Source organism: Dermacentor albipictus, chromosome 4, assembly GCF_038994185.2.
Source record: "Dermacentor albipictus isolate Rhodes 1998 colony chromosome 4, USDA_Dalb.pri_finalv2, whole genome shotgun sequence".
NCBI lineage: Eukaryota > Metazoa > Arthropoda > Arachnida > Ixodida > Ixodidae > Dermacentor > Dermacentor albipictus.
In genome coordinates this window covers 81,640,513-81,660,128 of record NC_091824.1, presented here as the reverse complement: position 1 = coordinate 81,660,128, position 19,616 = coordinate 81,640,513, and the positions used below count along the sequence as shown (strand labels likewise).

The following is a 19,616-nucleotide window of genomic DNA, read 5'->3' as shown; positions in this document are numbered from 1 at the left end:
TGAATCTGTCAAACATCACACGCAATCTGTAAAGTCTACCACAGCGTGCGACAGCACGATTCCGTCCTCTACCCAGGCGGTCTGCCAGCTGTGAGCAGCGAAGCGCGTTGCATGCCACCTGTGTTCCTATTGGCTTCTAAGGTGTGATGTCACACACCCTCTCTCCCCTCTTGCCCCTCCTTGATTCTCCTCTGCACTTGTGATGTCACACACTGCCCTCCAGCTCTACACCCTTTGCTCCTCTGCCACGCCACAAGTTAAATGACGGATACCACAGGGTTCTCACTTGTATGAGTGTTCTAATGCTGATACATCATTACACTTGGTGCTCCTATAAGGAACACTCAGTACTTTATGCTGCTAGAACATTGAGCCAAAGGCCCCTTTCACGAAATTTGGTAACTGCATCAGCACTGAAATCTAGACACAAGCATCGGTGCATTAGATGTAACAAGGCTCATTTTAAATTAGTTTTCTTGAGAAGTTGACCTATGTGAAAAGAAGATTGATCAAGTTCAGTCACTTCTCTATATGTTTAGTAGGCTTTGCCTGTTGAGTTACTAGCCTGACGCAGGTTTCTAGGAAATGCTCTTCTATCTCTATAATGAAGACCCTGTAACACATACTCTTCATATAGACAGCATACTATTATTGTTTGATTTGAACAAATACATGTAATGGACAGCGAAGAAAGTGAGGAAAGAAGCAGGCTGACAACTGCCACTGATTGGTAGGGTTGCCAATCATCCCAAATTGAGTGGGACAGTTGCAACCTTATGTGTCATAAACACTAAACTCTGCAAGTAGTAAACGTTATTGTGCCCCGACTTAACCCAGTTAGGAAAGACAAATGTCCTGACCTTTCCCTTTTCTTTCTAATGTGTAACAATAACTTGACCACATTTCTTTTTTATAATGCTTGACAGCTAACTTGTTTACACATTGTTTTTTATGATCTGTTGCATTGTCATAAACATAGACGGTTTCATTTTTTTCGTGATTTTAATTGTTTTGTAGGCATTAACCGTTCACAGCAACCCTTTCCATATTGGTAGCCATGCTAGTCAGGCAAATGTATTGCAGCTTTTTTCTTAGTGAATCACAACACAGTAGGTCGCACAAAATTTTTTCATGTTTTTTGCACGTGCATATTGGTGGCTCCTGGCAATGACAGGGTAAGTCATCGCCAACCTGCCTGACCCCCACCACCACCACCACCCTGAATTCATTAACTCGAAAGTTCCCAGCCCAGCTGAGAAGGGCATAATGCCTGCCTACTCTTCAGGATGGAGGGAACAGAAACAAAATAGAAACATAAGAAAAGCAAAGAGGAAAGAAAGAACAAGATAGATTACAAAGACTAAAGTAAAAAAAACTGCAAAGAACAGAGTCGCTATTTTGTAGCAATGCCCTTTTCAATGCTAATGTCTTTTAGTCCTTTTCACTTTCATGAGTAATCAGAGCAACATTCTGCCCCAGGAGCAGCATGGAACCTGACCGCTCATCAATGTGAAAAACACGAAAAGGCATCGCTACAAAATAGTGGCACAGACTGCGGCAGTAGGAACAGAAAGAAATCCCAGTTTCATATCAGATTCATGCATGCAAGCTCTCTTATAAAACATTGCTTTTGGTGCACATCGAGTGTGGCACTGTGACACAGTCAGAGAGACAGCATATTCACATGACATCTTTTTCACGTCTGCCACTTTACAGCTATCATCATTCATGCATAAATTAATTTTGCAAGGTAACACTCTCACTGAATGCTCTCGCTTGCAGTACACAGAGAGGAAAGGAAAAAATTTAAAAATGCAGAAGATGACCGAGAAAGACACTAGAGTGGCTCACCAGAAAAACTAGCAAAGGTCCGGGTGAAGTTTGCGAAGCGGTTCTGCTGTAGCCAGTGGGATGTTTCATTGGCGCTGGCTTCCGATGACAACTGGGAGCTGGGGGACTGATAATTCTGCTGGTAAAACAGAGTAATCCCTGTCAGTACCATTCCGAGCGTGTTGCTAAGCAACAAACTAGCGTAGAGCTGTTCTGAATTTTTTTTAGGCTATATCTCTTTGACACTTCATATCAGAGCAATAATAAAGGGTTTTAGCCAATACATGCATATGTCTCAGAATTACCTTTCTTGAGAACTATACTAGAAACGGAACCCCAAATAGTAGTGCTGGCAGCAAAATCTTTTTACACTGTGTGTTGAAGCGGGTCTTGTGGTATTCTGTGGCTGTGTTTGCTTGTTTGATTTATTTTCATCACCTACTTTTACTTACTTTACTCAATCACTCATTTATTTATAGGTGGCAAGTAATCAAACCCAATATGTTGTATTCAGTAGCAGAGTGCCATAGCTACTCAGCCATCACAGCATGTCTGTGGCTGTAAACTCTTATATGCCGTCATAAACGTGTTTGCAGTAACAGCAACTTCCTTGTAAAATAGACTTTATTTAATTCGACTCCAGTTAATTCGATTTTTTGGTTAATTCAATCCCAACCAAAGGTCCTGGCCGGCACCCAGGCATTTCCATGGGACTGAACTTTCTTTATTTCTATTCTGAAATTGGCCCTTGCCAAATGATTCAAACTTGGCCAGTCAGCACCCATGCGCCTGACCCCTACAACGAACCCAACAGCAGTGCCTCTGGTGGCAGTGTCTGTCTCGGTGGAGCTTAGGGGAACAGTGGATGTGTTAAACACATGTCACCACCTGTTGAAAACACTTATTTTCGGCCAGCCCTATGAACGTTTTCAATCAATAATCATAGCTTACAATGTCCTATTATGGTATTTACCCAGTTCTAATGTGCACATTTTTTTTCTTTAAGGATATTGGGCTGGAAATTGCCCACGCAGTGCAAGCAGATACGAAACCAAACTGCTTTAGCAGAGTTTGTGTGCTTTACCGCCTCACACAAATATACTGCGGCGGAGCTCACTTCCGAGAACATGTGGCAAAGCCGACATGAGAAAACCTGCTGCCATTGTGCAGCACATTTTTCTTGCTAAAAAATCAGGCGCACATTACGTTTCTACTTTGTTTAGGAACTTTAATGTAATTTCTACGTTAGTTTTCTACTTTGCACACATAGAAAGTTGCCGCATAAAATTGATTTGCGGCACATGTTAGTATGGAAAATACTGCCCAATAGATTTGCCGTATGTTTTGCCATTTTTTATGCAACTTGTTTAATTCAACCTACCGGATAATTCAATCTATTTCTTCAATCTTGTCAGGGTCGAATTAACAGAAGTTGACAGTGTCATACTCTTCCTTGCCTAATAGTATCCCAGAACAGACAAGTGTGCTAGCACATTCTGGTTTGAAACAGTGTTGCCAGATATTACTGACATTTCTGTGTTGTTTGTATTTCCACGACTGTGTTCTGCTGAAATGGCAGCGCTAAAATGTACCGTATAATGCGCAATATAGGTCGAGGCGGAATATAGGTCGACCCCCTTATATTGAAGCAAAGAAGTCAACATAAAAATTATAAGGCACAAAACTTTGTTTTATTTAGTGGTGCCGCCAGACTCATCACCTGCTAATTCGTCTGAGCTGTCTGAACTCTCGTCCAAAGACGGCTACTTTTCGCTGGCTGCGTCCCACAACATGTCATCCTTGGTGCCGTCCAAGGAGTTGCTAATGCAACACTTCTTGAATGCCCGCACCGCCATATCGTTAGGCAGCGAGCGCCAAGCCTGCGACACCCATGTGGCCACAAGGGCGAGAGGCGGCCTGCGCAGCCGGCCGGTTGGGGTTGTCGGGTTGTTGCTGGCCATCCACTGATTATATTGTTCACGGACACGGTCTTTAAAGGGTTTGTTCAGCATGACGTCCAGTGGCTGAAGTGTTGAGGTCATGCCTCCTGGAATGACGGCGAGTTCTGTCCTCCCGTCGCAGAGTGCCTGCTTCACACCTGCGGTCAAGTGATCGCGAAAGACATCCAAGACGAGCATGCTCGGACACCACAGGGGTGCGCCGGGTTGCCGATTATAGACGGTCTTAATCCAATTAAGCATGAGGGCCTTGTCCATATAGCCCTTTTCATTCACACGAACGACAACATCCCGCAGGAAAGCCTCTTTCGGCGTCGGACACCAAGGGGGCGATAACGATGTGGATGCCGAAAGGTCTGCGCTCCTACGTGTTGCCAGATGACTATTCAAGTTGTGCCAAGGGCCGGTATATAGGTCGAGGGGTGACCTTTTAGTAATATTTTTCTGAAAAAACCTCGACCTATATTCCACACTACACGGTATACTACATGCCAGCTAAAGTTTTCTAACAGAAGCCTTGCTCAATGATGAGCTCCTGAAACATTCTTAGTCCTACACATTTTACCTCAAAGGTCCTACCAATTACACATTTTCATACTTCACATACACTGATATGAAGCTTCAAATTGGAGACACTACTATACATGCTAAACATACACTCTCAATGCACTAAACAAATGTAAGTACTATTCTAACAAACAGTAAGGCTCATTTGAAATTTACAGATCTTGTGAATACATGATAGTATTGTAGTATTGTAGTATAGAAGTACTATTGATAGCACTGAAGCATGAAGCTTCAATGTGATGCTTAAAACTGCTGTAGCATTGAGTCCCCAGTGGAGCCATACATTGCGAGAAGTACAGTTGACGCTCATCTTACCGGTGATGAAAGGGATGCATCTGAAACTTCAAGTATGTCACTAGTTGAGCTGCCTGGGGTTCCAGGGTTCCTGCAAAGCGCATGCACAAAAAAAGAAAGCAACAAAATGTATATTGACGGCAAACAGCATCTAGGCTCTCTTGGAGTCACTCCTTAGTATGTTCAAGTTCTTTTAAGGAAGGTAACTAAAATAATACAAGCGTGTTGTGGCAACATGACTTTGCCTTGATCCTACAGAGGAATATTAGGGTAAAAAGCTTTAGTAAATTACGCCCCCGCGATAGCAAAACTGCCATGTTGCTGTGAGAGGAGGCTTAGCAAACCAGAAATGATGCAAAAGTGGAAGACAGTGCGATAGTGCCCTGAAATTGCTGCATCAGCTTACTGTTACAATATGGGATTTGACAGTGCCTACTCAAGTCTCGTCGATCGAAAGCTGCGACCAGAAATCAAACCTGAGACCTCGTGTTCTCCAGCAGAATGCCAGTCACTGGGCCACTGCAGCAGGTGGCTAAACTAGGTGGCAAGTCGGCAATGCTATGCCTATTCTGAAAATTCTTGCTCGAACACGTTCACAAAAGAAAGCCCTGGGATCACCAGTAAATACAGTTCACGCCCGTTCCAATAGATCTGTGTACACCATATGTTCGGATATAACAGACCATTATTCTCACTTTGTTTGGTCTTCCTATATTATCTGTGCCATGAATTCCGCTTTTGATGGACCCGGCTATTTACGGACTATTGGCTACAACAGATAAAGGTTTTTCCCTAATTTTGTGCAGATGGTGTAAATACAATGTACTTCGTTGCGGCGATGCTTGCGTGCGGTAATTTACTGCACGCAACTAGTTTCGGCAGCTTGCGGAAGTTACAAAAATGCCATTCTTCTTAAGAAACCAATAACTAGTGGCAAGCTCTCCACAACGATGTGCCACGTGATGCCCCACTGGCAGAAAGTTTTCATGTGACTATGTGAGCAGACCATCACCGCCTATCACTGTCAGCTCAGTGCCGAACAAGTGCCGAGGGTACCACTAGGCCTAACCAACTTCGAAGTCAAACTTTAGCTTAAAGCACTTCAGAGACAAACAGCAACGATTGCAAAAGGCACTGTTTTGAGAGTGCTTCAATTCTCGTGGCATCATTCAGCATATAGATCAAGATAGGCATCTACACATAGCATCCAGACTGCAAGGCGCGTGATGCGATCGAGCCATCTTGCATGCAGTGCAGTGGCAGTCAGATGCGGGCTCTGAGTTGGACTTGCCTCGTACCACGGATCTTGCTCAGGTTACAGATTTTACAGTGGTTGTTCTTTGTCACGAAAGATAAAACTGAGACATCAGTTTATTGTACCGGACACTGTGTTGTGTGAAAAGCAAGCTGTAGGTGAGGTTTGTGTCAGCGGTGGCGACACACTCAGACCAGACGGCTGGCACTGTAGCACTGATTGGCTATCTCTCCACCGTTCTGCCGGTCATTAATCCTGTGTTATGTAGGTGTATATATGCTCTAATGCGGGGAAACTGCCATTTGTCAACAACTAGCGTCCGAAAAAAAAAGCGAACAGGAAAGTACCTATGTGGCTGTATGATCATTGCGTACCCGTTTATCTATAGTTATTTATCTTAATTTCAATGTTTTTATCATTCATGGTCACCTGCAGGTGAGACGGCGGTACGTGTGAAGTTCTGCCATTTCACAACATACCGCAACTCAAAGTTTGGATAGAACAGACTTGGGATATGACAGACCTCTTTCACTGGATTGTCCCCGTCCATTGTAACAAGCATCGATTGTAGTAACATGCCTTTCAGCAGTCTTTATTTAAGGCTCCTTTTAATCTCGAACAAAATGCATTGTCGAGCTTCTAGTTCGTTTGTCACAGCTTGCAAACGGTGCCAGGGAACATAAAGGACAAATAGGAAATAGACATCCAGAAGGTCACAAGACAACTTGTGATCATCTGGATGACTCTTTAGTATTTGTCCTTTGTGACTTTTGGTCCCGTTTACAACTTAATCTTAAGTGCAACTCACTGGTCAGGAATGGCGGTGCTTGCAGCAGGAGGAGGGAAGCTGTCGCCGCTCCCCTGAGGTGAGTAGTTGCTGGTGCTGCTAGGTCGCTGCTGGATGGGCTGAGGAGGAGACACAGGTATGGGAGGCAGCGGCGGGACGCTGGCCACAGGTGGTGGCTTAGTAGTGGGCGCGCTGGACACAACAGGCAACAGACTGGTTGGTGTGGTCGGAGACGGACCCTGCGCTCCGACTGGAATAGCAGCAGGACCTTGGGCCCCAACTGCTAATGCTGCAGAAGGGCTTGTGGCTCCACTGTTGCTGTTGCCACTGGCACTCAGGGGAGGGCTGGCAGGTGCAAATGCTGGCTCGGAAATGCACTGAGTGAAAAAGGAGTGAAAAAGGAGTAAGAGGAGCAACTCCATTTGAACAGAATCAAGCCTCAATGAGCCAGGTTTGAAAAAGTAGGAAAAGGTTTCAGACACACTGAATCTGAGTTACCTGAGAAGCTGGGCTGGCAAGTCCTTTTTATTGCTGATAAGTGTAAAACATTTAGTTAATAATGCAGTATAATCAAAACAACACTGCTACTGACTACTGTATATTATTTATGACGTAATGAGGCCCCCTTAACCCATATGAATCACGGAGCCTTGATACATTTCTTGAGACACCTAGGCGACTATGCACTTTGCGAGAAAATGTACAATCCAAAACTGATAATAAATATAAAATATGACCCAAGAACCTTGTTCAGGGGTAATAAGTGGCGTCTACACTTGCTCAGAACCATGGGAGGCTCCTGCTAGCTTATGCTCTGTCATTTTGTAGAAATTAAAAACCTCTACTTCCACTGCACCCTCAAGCATGGAAGAAACTTCAAAGCTAATCTTGCCCATAGATTGCCTCCCCGACACAGCACCGCACGCTTCATGCAGAAGATGTGGGTTTGGCTTGCACAGGTGGCAAGTTTTTTTTTTGTCCACTTTCATTTCCCTTAATCTTATCATTTAGTATACATTCCCATTAAACCACAGTCAATTTCCCCTATGGCTTTCCTTTATTAATGAAACCTGCCAGCTTCACATGGTTGCATTTCGCATTGCAATGGTAATACAGTCGACGACTCCTGTTAGTTCCAACCTAGGTTAATTTGACTTTTCACTTAAATCAAATGCACTGAAAAGCCCCGGCGAGGAACCATACATTGCTATGAAACAATAACTTGTTTACTTTGAACTTGAAAGGATGCCGCTTCGGTTATTTTGATGTCCAACGATCCTCATCAGCACCCCCTCACAGTTACTACACTCGAACCCTGTTATAACAAAATTAGGCACAGTTAAACCTCGATATAATGAAGTTGGTACAATCGGTAATTTGCTTCGTTATGTCAAAATTTTTTTCTAGTGAAATTTGACTTTTTGTACAAATAAGTACAGTCGCCAATCAATTTTTCTCATATGGAAAGGGGCGGCAGAATTTTCCAAACAATAGGGCAATCGAAAAAAAGAAGCAAATTTGAAAGAGAAAACAATTTATTTTGACAAATTTGGGAGTCGGCGATGAGTGATACGATTTCGTGCCACCTATGTCGTCAATATCTTCTCGGCGATACGAATTAAGCAAAGCCAGCCATGCTTTTGCAGGCAATCTGCCCCCGCAGCTGACAGCTTCGCCTGTGCCGGGACGACAGTAATGGGAGAAGCACTGGCAGTGGGGAGCGAATGCTTGGTTTGCCTCTCGCTCCAACGGGTCATCGAAACTACTCGAGTTTACGCAACGTCCAGTACTAAACGCGCAGTAAGACGGCTTACATGGTGTCACGCTGTCTTAGCACGCCAACTCTTCGCACACGCAGCAAATTACCTCTAAAGCAGGGTGCGCGGGTGTGTATGCACTCAGCCGTGCTTGCAGAGATGCGCAGCCACAGCTGAGGTGTGCGCCAGAAACCGAGACATGAGCCAACTTACCCTCCCTCTGCCTCCCCGCCTCCTCGCAAACGCTTGATTGTGTTACTGTGAGCTGATCAGGCGGCATGGGCACTGGGTCATTTTTCCGCATTAGCCCTAATCTCCCTCTTATTCTTCAAGATGGTGCTGAGAGTGCCCCTCGGAATCTTGACATTGCGGCGACATCCGACTTTTTACCGTGTCCAACTCGGTTTATGATTTCTAGCTTCACAGCAAAAGGCGAATTCTGCTGCTTCGCGCTAGCCATCATGGCAACACTGGAGGAGAAGGCCCACAATGCACGAACACAATGGACAAAAAAAGCAGCAACTCAGACTTGCATCATCTTGCACGATGAGGGCACAAGAGCCTCTGATTGGCTGTCTGAGCAAGCACTGTGGGTTGGCCAGGATAAGTTTTTGCAGCGGGGTGTCGCCGACCCGCCCGATGTGGCGCGGTCATGGTAGGGAGAGCGGGTGGATGGTGCCGTGCTGCCAGGCTAAACCCCTTTTGAGATGTGTCGGCGGGTTTCTCCGCCGCCACAAGGGAACGGGATCTTCTGAGTGCACTTTTGCGCCGCTTGACATTCAATATATTGGGAGTCACTGCTACCTTTGTTCGATGTAAGCATAATTCTTGCTATATATACTCATTGTAACTATACCATATTCAGAAATGCTTAGATATACGGGATAATTCTATGTAAACTGGTTCGATATAGTAGGGTTCGACTGCATATAGATTGAAAGTAGAAAATCAAAAACAAACATTTAATTTTGATGTTTCAGCAGGGCACCAGCCTTCATCATGAGTACGATTGCAAGAACCCAGAACTCAATTTATACATTTTCTATGTAAGAGCGAAACATATTAAAATTAAGAAATGTACAGTATCATGAATACATTCACTCGAGTCAAAAAGAAAAAGAAAGAGCAGGTAGCTTATGAACACAAACATGCGTACATACCTATGCTTTCAGTAATTCCCCTAGAAATTGTGCTGAACTTGTGCATTAGATGATTTGCAAGCTTCTCTGTCATGGTGAGTGGAGAATCCTAATATCAAAATAGTGGCCTTAAATTTTTCAAAAGGTTGGCCTAGTGTGTTCACACATTTGCAGAGGGCAAGTGCAGTATAGATTTTACATGTGATTTGTGATTATTAACGCATAGCCTAAAAGGGGTTTCCATTTGTCCAACATATTGTGCACAGCAAATGGTGCATTAAAGGAGATATACAATGTTACAAGTCTCACAGTTGTAATCCCCTTGTATTTTGAATGAAAAAGAAGAAGCGGTGCTCTTGGCAACATTAGCGGTACTCATCATGGGGCAGAGTTGCCATCTAAGTTTTCTGCATGGTGCAGAGCCTTTGAAGTTAGCCGAGTTTTCAAGGACGTGACATCTCTGAAGTTGGTGGCCCATCTGTATACCACCCGTGGAGGTTCAGGAACAATTCAGTGCATTTCTTCACTCTGCAATGTATAAACTGCTTGCAATCGCACTCATGATGAAGGCCAGACCCTGACCGAAACGTCGAAATTAAACGTTTGTTTTCGCTTTTCTATGCATTCCTGCACTTATTTCAACTTATTAAACACCGGATCCGAAGAACTACTTCCTTCACACACACACACACACACACACACACACACACACACACACACACACACACACACACACACGCACACACACACACACACACACACACTTGTTTGCACTTTGACAATCCTAACGCGAACGCACTCAGAAATACCAACCGTTGCACAACAAGCATATAACTTTCTGCTGAGTGCACTCATTTAGTGTGGGAGCTGATCCTGCGATGCATGTGCCGTCGAGCAACACTGATATTCCTCTGAGATCGCAATCAGAAATGCCATGCCTAGCTACACCACGCCACATATCGATGGCGCTGCTTGCGCATGTTGTGCTAAATGTTAGTGCCTCCACTTCTCTCTGAGGCATGCTGCTCTAGCTAGCAGGGCTTCGGGGCGTGCGGAACCACGAGAGAGTGGCGTATCAGATTTTTGCAGGTTGAATGCATCGGCCTGTACGACAAACAGCGTTCCTAGTGCTGGGCCAAGCTCTTTTGGCCCTATACTACGATGGGTTAACGACATATCACAAAAGTGAAACTATCTCTGAAAGTCATGGAGGTCGCCCAAAAATACTGTTCTAACTGTGTAGTCAGCGCACCGTGTTGTGTGCTACGTGCTGCTCAAACACAACAGATTTCGTTTGCATCACAGCATGCTAGCTGTTCTCTTTGACCATGTAGCTGTTTCACTGATTTCCCGGCAATATGAGCTAGCCAAGTGGAAAGCGGAAGCAAAACACTATCACAATGGAACAGAAGGAGGCTATCGTAATGGCTGTTGCATAAGGTGCTTGTGCTTTAGCAGGCCTCGGAGCCATGGTTTTCTTGCATGTTTAAAGCTGTGCGCACCGTTGGGCATATACTGCAGTAAAGGGCAATAATCAATACAGACTCAACGACTGATTTTCCGGATGCCTGACCTTTGAAACATGCCTGACAATTCGGATGCCTTCGTGGCACTGCCCTGTACCCCATAGAGTCAACGTATAGGAACTCCAGACGTCTGAAATTTCGGATGCAAAACACCTTTACCGTTTGATTTTCCGAACTTTTTGCCATGACTGCAGGTCCGAAATGGCAATAAATGAAGCCACCACTGTCACTATTTAAATTATTTGCCGCTTCGCACTGGCGCTCTCGCAGGCGGATCTGCTGGCAGCTGTAGACACCACCGCGGCAACGCTATGCCTAGCTACTTCAATATTCGTTATGAAGTTTGTTGCTGATCGGTCGCAGCTTTTCAATTAAAACGTTCTCCACTGTTGGCAATGGCGTCGACTCTGCTCATGTAATCCTCGCCAATGGCTTCGAAGCTTGGAAACCACGACACGTTGCATAATGCCAGGTTTCGAAAGTCAGCTTCGCCTCAATGCAGCAGTGTTATGTGGTGAAGCATAGCAAGAGGGGGGGGGAAAGCAATTTTCACAGGACACAGTACGTATTCTTTAATTATACACACGTTCACCCGCTGTCTCCTATCATAGTACGAGCACCAATATGCCTAATAAGTGCACTGGGAGGCCTTTAGAGCTATTTCATACGTGCCTATGGCGATTAGAGCCCTTGGAGGCAGTAAAAGGCATGCATTCATTGTTTCAAACTGCCTGATTTTTCGGTCGTTTTAACGCGATAGCGTTAAGGAGCTCGTGTCGCAGAAAAGCCGGTGTCGTCGGCGTCGGTGTCGGCGTCGGTGTCGGCGTCAGCGTTTTGCGGCGTTGACCGTGAGCGATAAATCACGGCAGGCACTCCATAAATAAAAAGCAACTTCAAAGATGGGCTGGGTGGGAATCGAACCAGGGTCTCCGGAGTGTGAGGCGGAGACGCTACCACTCAGCCACGATTTCGATGCTTCCAAAAGGTACAAACGCGCCTCTAGTGAATGCGGTGTTGCCTTCGAAACGAGCCGTGGAAAGTTATACTGTGGTGTATATCGGTAATTATGAACATGTAACTTACAGAAGTCGCAATTACACGAGTAGCGAAGTGCGTTTCGCTGCATTTCTTCTGCGCTTTCCGCACATGGAGAGCCATCTTGCGGCAAACACAGAAGACCCCCTCCTCTCCATGTACGGCGCTGCCCCGACAGATGGCGCGCCACGCGCGCATTGGAGCTGTCGCGGCTCGGACTCTCTCCCCTGACAACGCTTCGCCTGGCTCCCTCTGTAGAATCAAGCGTCCTTCCTTTCTTTAGATCACTATCTCTCTATCTCTCTGCCCGTGCCGATCACGGCGTTTGGCTGGCGTGCATCATTTCCCCCTCCGGGATACCGAGTTCTTTGGTTCGCTCCGCTTGCTCAGGCGCACGTTTCGTTGCTGCGCCGAACGCCGCGTTGCTCGACCATATGGCTCGACGCTCACCGCGTCTGATGCGGGGCGCCTCGTAAGTGATGGCTGCCCTGTAGCCCATTGTCTTACACCCATTGGCGGGTCGACGGGAACGCTATCGCGTTCCACTCTTGAAGGCGAAGCTTAAGCGTCCTCCAATTTTTTGCAACCCCCAGGGAGTCCGAAAAATTGGGTGCTGACTGTACGAGGTAATCAATATAACAAAAACATTTCGGCTTCTCCTTCGTTATAAAGAGGCTCGAGTGTATAAGCTTAAAAAGAAAATAAATTCAGCAGATCATGGCACTGCTTCTCTAAGCTTACGTAAAGCTGTTTTACATAAATTAAGTTTTATCCTTTAGTGGTCAACGCTCCATCTGCCTGTGAAGCAATCTGCTGCTGTTTTTTTGTGTCATGTCACACAGTCATATAGACATACTCCTTGCCTCATGCCAATTGAGTCATGCTTCAAGAGCAAGGAATATAGACTAATTAATGAAACCAAAAAGGTTTCAGTTCATTCATTTTGCTGCTGTTTGTTAATTTGACCTTTGGAATAATTCGATCAAATTTGGCAGTCTCGCAAGGTCAAATTATTTGGAGCCAATTATATCAGTTCTTTCATCTCATTTTCTTGATCTTCAAAAGATGTCCTTGCGTTATATTCAGTCACATTATATTTGTGCAAATACAGTATGTTAGCTATGGACAAGGCAAAGAATGTAGGTCATAAGCAGTATGCAAGCACTACAAGTCAGCTGACACTGACGTATGCTCAGATTAAACGAACTACATTTAAGCAGTAAATACAAAGAATACTGCTACATTTGATTCGGAAGAAAAGTGCTCCCAATTTTTTTTTTCATGCCACCTACTCCTTTCCTTGTGCCCACACCTGAGCAAGCCTTTCTCCTGGTTTTCTGCCCTAGATAACTGATACCACAACAATAAAATTCCTCACAATGCTTAGTGACCAATGTTACTCACCTCGGTAAACACCGTGCAATCGTACGAAGGCTGATGTTTTTCCTGGAGAAGAAAGAAGAAGCAACATTTAAAGGCCAAGTGTAAACACAGCACACAGAACCTGCATGTTCCCATGAATTTCAAATAATTAAATTAAATTATGGGGTTTTACGTGCCAAAACCACTTCCTGATTATGAGGCACACCGTAGTGGAGGACAATCCCGCGACCTCGTGCTCAGCAGCCTAACACCATAGCCACGGAGAAACCCCGGTGGATTTTCAAATAATGCAACAACACAGAGCTATGGAAAGCTGTGGAGCTTTAAAATAGTGCAGTAACCTGTTTTAATGTAGTACCAGTGTGGGCTCCTTTCAATGGCTGCTGGGGATTAAAAACTTTGAAGACCTTCTACTTTTGAAACACGAAGGAATATTACAATTGACCCTCCACATAATGAACACAGATATAACAAATGACCAGGCATAATGAAGCAAATAAAAAAGAATTATCAATATCAGTGTCACAAATGTATGTTTATATTAGATGCCAGATATAAGCAAAGATATCTGCGTAACAGATGCAATGTGATTTGTTGTAACGAGATTTGACCGTAACGCTACATTACAAAGCTATGATACCTCTGTATTCGACACCAAGTTCTTGTGACAGCTCCATCGCCAGCAACAGTTCTGTATCACAACAAGCAGCCAGCATTGAATGCAACTATAAATTAAACAGAAAGCATTTTTATTATTGCTAAACTGTTTTTACTTCTGAAGAATTAACATTAGGTTTCTGCTTGCAGTTTTTCAGACTAGAATCAAATTTTTCTTGATGTTCCGGCAACACTGATGATGATGGCTACAGTATTTTTGTTACAGTGTGGGTAAATACCTTTCTTTGAAGCAAGAGTATAAATTACTTTAATGCACTATACATAGCCCATTAACATAACCATGCTGCAGACAAGAGCTGTATGCCTCTGCTGCTTGAAGGACTCCAAGATTTAAACAGAGTTCTTGGGCCAACTTCATTGGTTCTACAGACTACATATTCGACAGCCACTAAAACCTCCAGCAGGCCTTCAAGTAAAAAAATTACTGATTTCAAGGGACAGTAAAGGCAAATATTGAGTCAAGCTAAAGTGATAGATTAGTGCTTTAGAATCTATAAGGTGTCAATATTATCGTGAATAGGACCTTAAAAATCAAGATATTGAGGTAAACACAGGACATGATTAGTGACTGCCACGGGACATTCAAGTACTTGCACGATGACGAAAGCACTCCTAAGTTAAATTGTCACTAGTACTGAACCACTCGTTGCAAAAAACATAATTGTATTGTATTATAGGTTGAAATAAGATGGTACTTGTCCAGTTCTATTTAACTTTTAGAAAAAAGAGCTCATTTTAAATATCCTCAACAACGACGTGGGACGCCGAAAGGCTTCGTTTTCGCTCAACTCTGAGCCACCCATGCTTTCACGTTTCAGCAGTTTCATTATCGCGTAGTGCTGTGCTAGCTTTGCTGGTTCGCGAAACTTGCACAAACTGCAAGTAGCAGAGAATTCAACTTCCATGTTATATCGCGGGATGCTTGAATGGTCTACGTCGCTTGACCAAAAAGCAGCTGCAGCGGCGAATCCACCGCCCTGTCTTGACTCTGTGCCGCTGTCTGTCGGGCACCGTTTTGCTCACCGAGGGCAGCAAAGGGTGGTGATGGCGTATGCAACATCACCACTCCCCCGGTTAGGTGGCGGAAGATTTGAGTTTCAAAAAAGGTATTCAGATCCTTCAGATGCAATTTTCTTGTAAACTAATTCCTTTCTTGGCCCGAAACAAGCGTTGCAAGGTTTATGGAATGGTATTTAAACAATCCACGTCGACTTATTATTTACCTTCAGTGTCCCTTTAAGCGTCCTTGCATCGAGCATGTGACACCAACAAAATAGTGACGGACTTTTAACGCTAAGCACCACATTTGTGCATTATGTACACTGCACAAGAATGTTTGAACTTTTTAGCCTTTCTTTAATATATTGCACATGACTTGCATGAAAACAAAGATAATTACATGCTCGGCGTGGAGATCTCTAGTGTGTGTGTGTGTGTGTGTGTTAACATGCAGGTGTGTGACACATCTACACCTCAGTGTTTTCAGATAAACAAAGAAATATGAGGACATGGATATTGAAATTATTTCCCGATGTTTGATTTTAGTGACAGAGATTAAAGTACAAAGGGAAAGCATAGAAAATATAAAAATAATCTGCAGACAGCAGTGTCGTAGAAATGACCGCAAGCAAGCATGCTCATCAGTTGAAAAAGTCATGTGCAGTATACAAACTTGATATTGCAATAATGAAAAGTAGCAACAGCATGACAGCGGTTGAGGTAAGGGCCCTGATTTTCTAGTGATGCCGTCCACTTGATTCTATGCCAACCTTAATGCCCCCTGTTCATGGCCGGCTGATGCCATTGATAATGCATATGGCAGTGGCATAGCCAGAAATTTATTTGGGGGGGGAGGAAGGTTCTCCGCCGACAACTACCACTCCTCCCCCTCCTTCACCTCTCTCTCTCTATGTGTGTGTGTGTGTGTGTGTGTGTGTGCGCACATGTGTGTGGAGGTTGTACACCAGACGAAGACAAACTCCTAACACTCCCTAGACAAGAATGCTTTAACAACAAGGACGCACGTTTTTTGCGTTGCCGAAACAATGCTTTGTTTACTTTCTGACAGAAGTTTCTCATTGCTAAGGCATTCAGCCACTTCACATCAAATTATGCTATCATCCTTATGCTATACTTAAAAGTGATTAAAAAAACAATTGTGTATGAATTATGTATGAATATAACGTATGTCGATAACCTAGCTGGTACATGACTTGGCAAAACGAACAGCGCTAAAAGCCAAACAAATCAAGACAGCGCACTATCATGTGTCTTCTTGTTTCCAGGCCAGACTTGTTGCAGACCAGGTAACAGTGGAGATACCCATTGTTTTGCAGCTAGATCTTCTAGTGAGTGGCATGGCCATCGCTACGTATGGAAAAGGGCACGCACTATTTTGCAGGTCATCTATCACTCAATCACACTTTTGGCATTGTTGGCGTGCTATATTATTCTAGATTTAAAAATATAGGAACGAAGCTTTGGGCTAGTACTTCAATAGTACGATGGGATGCAAGTTTCACTCACTTTTGGTAACCTGCTGTCTGACTTGTTTGAAGAGATGTTTGGAAGTAACTTGCGAGTATGGGTATTGCAGTCATCTTGCAACGCATATTGTTATTTGATCGCACTCGGAAACTGAGGCAGACAATTCGAAGCAAAGTTGCCTCCTATTTAGAAGCCTTTATGAAAATTACAGCACTCGTAATTCGCAGTACAGTAAGGGTTTGTAGCGCTGAGAGATTTGAAAATGTTGTGTCTCTTGACATCCGTCTATACTGAAAATTGCCGAAACATTTACATAGGATGAGCGCTCCGCAGCAAGCAGCATGCGTTACAATGGGGTAGGTGAGCCTCAGCTAGGCAACTGGTCACGGCCGTGAGGTGCTGATCGATTGGGCAGTGACAAGACACTCTCCCTATGTCAATAATTAACCGCCAACTTTGGTCTTGAGCCCTTGACCCCCCTCCTCCTGCCCATCCTCATACCCATCCTCCACTCCCCTTCTAAAAATTCTTTTCCTGCTAGTCACTGTCGCACTCTTCAACATTCACTGGGTTGCTGAACAGTGCAGCGGCCCCTAACATTTCTATATTTGTTTCTGCGTTGACTTCGAGGCCATTCACCTACCTGCCCTCCCGCCTGCTTGTTGTGGCAGTTTCTTAGCTTCCCTGGCCCAGCATGTGTGCAAACTAGCCTAACAGCAAGCTCTTCTCAAGTTTATTAACATAATGAAAGTCAGAGACAAGAGAAATAAACAGAACAAAAAAAAAATAAAGAGGGGGTGCTTATGTGTTTCCCAGACAAGCGAATTACAATGTTTTCGTAATACTTTTCTTCCCTGCAGCATGGTCTACGGTTTGGTCAAGAACCAGAAATAAGGAGCTCTTCGACGACACGAAGGACTGGTGGGAAGCAACAATGCCCCCAAGCTCTTATGCATGTGCTCGTCCTATCTTAACCTGTGTGTGGAATTTTTAGTGCTGATCCCCCCTCAGCAGTTACGGTTAACACGACCTGGAATGAGGTAGAGGTGCGTCATGACTGAGGCCACAATGTTCTGTGCGTGGGGAGGGGATCGCCCCCTTGACAGCCACCCACCACCCCTTGGGACCCCCACTAGCCATCACCTTGCTTTCACATTCAAGCTTGCCCTTTCATCCATGTCGCTCTTTCAGAGCCCACTTCCTGAAACTTTCTGTTCCGTGGGAAAGGAGGAAGGGGAAGTTCAAAAAATTTCGAGGGGGGGGGGTCGACACCCCATGGCTACACCAATGGCATATGGAGTGTAACCCCGACTACTAATGAAGTGCGAAAAGCATGAAAAGGAATAGCATAAAAGGCATTTCTAGAAAATCCCACCAACGGAATGTCGAGGCCAAGGGCAAGCATATGTGTGCACAGCAACAGGTGTTTACAAACTTGGGCCGTATTCACGAGCAATCACTTTGGAAAGATCCTTTCATTTTACGAGATATTGCGCATCGCTAGCATCGTATGTGTCCACGGCAGGCAGTGTTTCCGCACAGTAACAAGATAGTGTGCTTGGCACTGAGTCAAGAATGCTGTCACTCATAGACGTCAATGCGCCTTCCGCTATATCTACAGAAAATTGAAGGTATCTCTGAAAGTGATGATCCGAAAATGTGGCACGCTGTTTTTTTTTGGCAACTTGTGGAATAAATTTATTTATTTTGGGGAAAATTTGGTGTGTTTCAGACTCTCAATTATTCGGACGTTTTGGCAGTCCCCGTTGAGTCCAAATTATTGGTCGCCAACTGCATCCCTTAACATTACAACTACCATTTTACATGAAAAGACTTCGAAACGAAGTTCCCTTTTACAATTCCATACACGCAGGTAACTAATCCAGCAGTGCTAAGCCACATTTCTTCAACACCTTCTTAAAACAAGCATAAGCAATCTGGCAGTTACAGGAATCTGTTTCTGCACCCACCTGCTCAGCTAGGGGCCTCTTGATCATTTTCTCACGGTCAGTCTTGTGCTTGCGATCGGCACCTTTTGGCTGCAAAAGGACACAATGCAAAGGATTAATTTAAATGATAGCAACAATAAAGCAGCCTATGTATTTACTCTTTTGAATCCTACAAGAGTATATTAGCTAGAATAAATTGTGTGGGGAGAAGGAAGAGTTTTTTGACAGCTCATAAAACGAAAACAAGCAATATTTACAATGGTAAATATTAACCAACTAACAATGTCTAATGCAACCATAGCCCCGGGCTTTGAAATCAAGGACATTTTATGAGAGAGTGAAGCATGACGTGGCTGCAGTATTGAATTTCTGAGCTGGTCCACCCGCACGTGCACAACAGCATTCCTGGGCACATATAACAGTAAGCGATCACTTTTCATCATGTTATGCTGGGACATTAAAGGTAAACTGCAACAAAATTTCTCTTTGCCTAAATTGGTAACACATAAATGGATGGTATGTATATACAGACAAACTTCTATATATGGAACACCAATATATCAAGTTATTGCGTATATCGAACACTTTCTATACCACCTGGAAAATTGCATGCATTTTTAAATTTTTTATTTTGAATGGAGTCGGACGTAAAATGTATATATCTAACTTCGCCACACCAGACCACGTGTGCTCTGTTGACAGGTGGTCAGCTTTCCTGCAACACCCTCGAAAATAGTGGTGGCTTGGCTGGTTCGACAATGTCAACAATGCATTGCATTTGTCGCACTGACTCCTCGGTACCACGTTTTGTGAGGACTGGTAACTTGCATCCACAAAGATGTGCGACAGCGCACGCTCAATGGGCTCACTCATAGATGCCTTGGCAGACGCCACTTAATACTTCGTTATTGACAGTGTTTCAAGATGCTTCGATTGATGGATGTGCAGTTCGCTGCAGCAGTAGTGGCCAA

General features: G+C 44.3%; 1 protein-coding gene across 3 annotated transcripts in view; it reads right to left on the bottom strand.

Moving 5' to 3' along the window:
* gem (transcription factor CP2 like gemini) overlaps nt 1-19,616 on the bottom strand; it is an 81,739-nt gene that overhangs the window by 27,970 nt on the left and 34,153 nt on the right. For 2 of the 3 annotated variants that reach the window (XM_065445950.2, XM_065445949.1), the window contains 5 exons: nt 18,667-18,735; nt 13,553-13,594; nt 6,713-7,068; nt 4,671-4,740; nt 1,852-1,969 (listed from right to left, as the gene is read on the bottom strand). In XM_065445950.2, coding sequence (XP_065302022.1) covers nt 1,852-1,969; nt 4,671-4,740; nt 6,713-7,068; nt 13,553-13,594; nt 18,667-18,735 — 655 coding nt within the window. The remainder of the gene's footprint in view (nt 1-1,851; nt 1,970-4,670; nt 4,741-6,712; nt 7,069-13,552; nt 13,595-18,666; nt 18,736-19,616) is intronic. The other variant, XM_065445951.1, reaches the window with a different exon arrangement.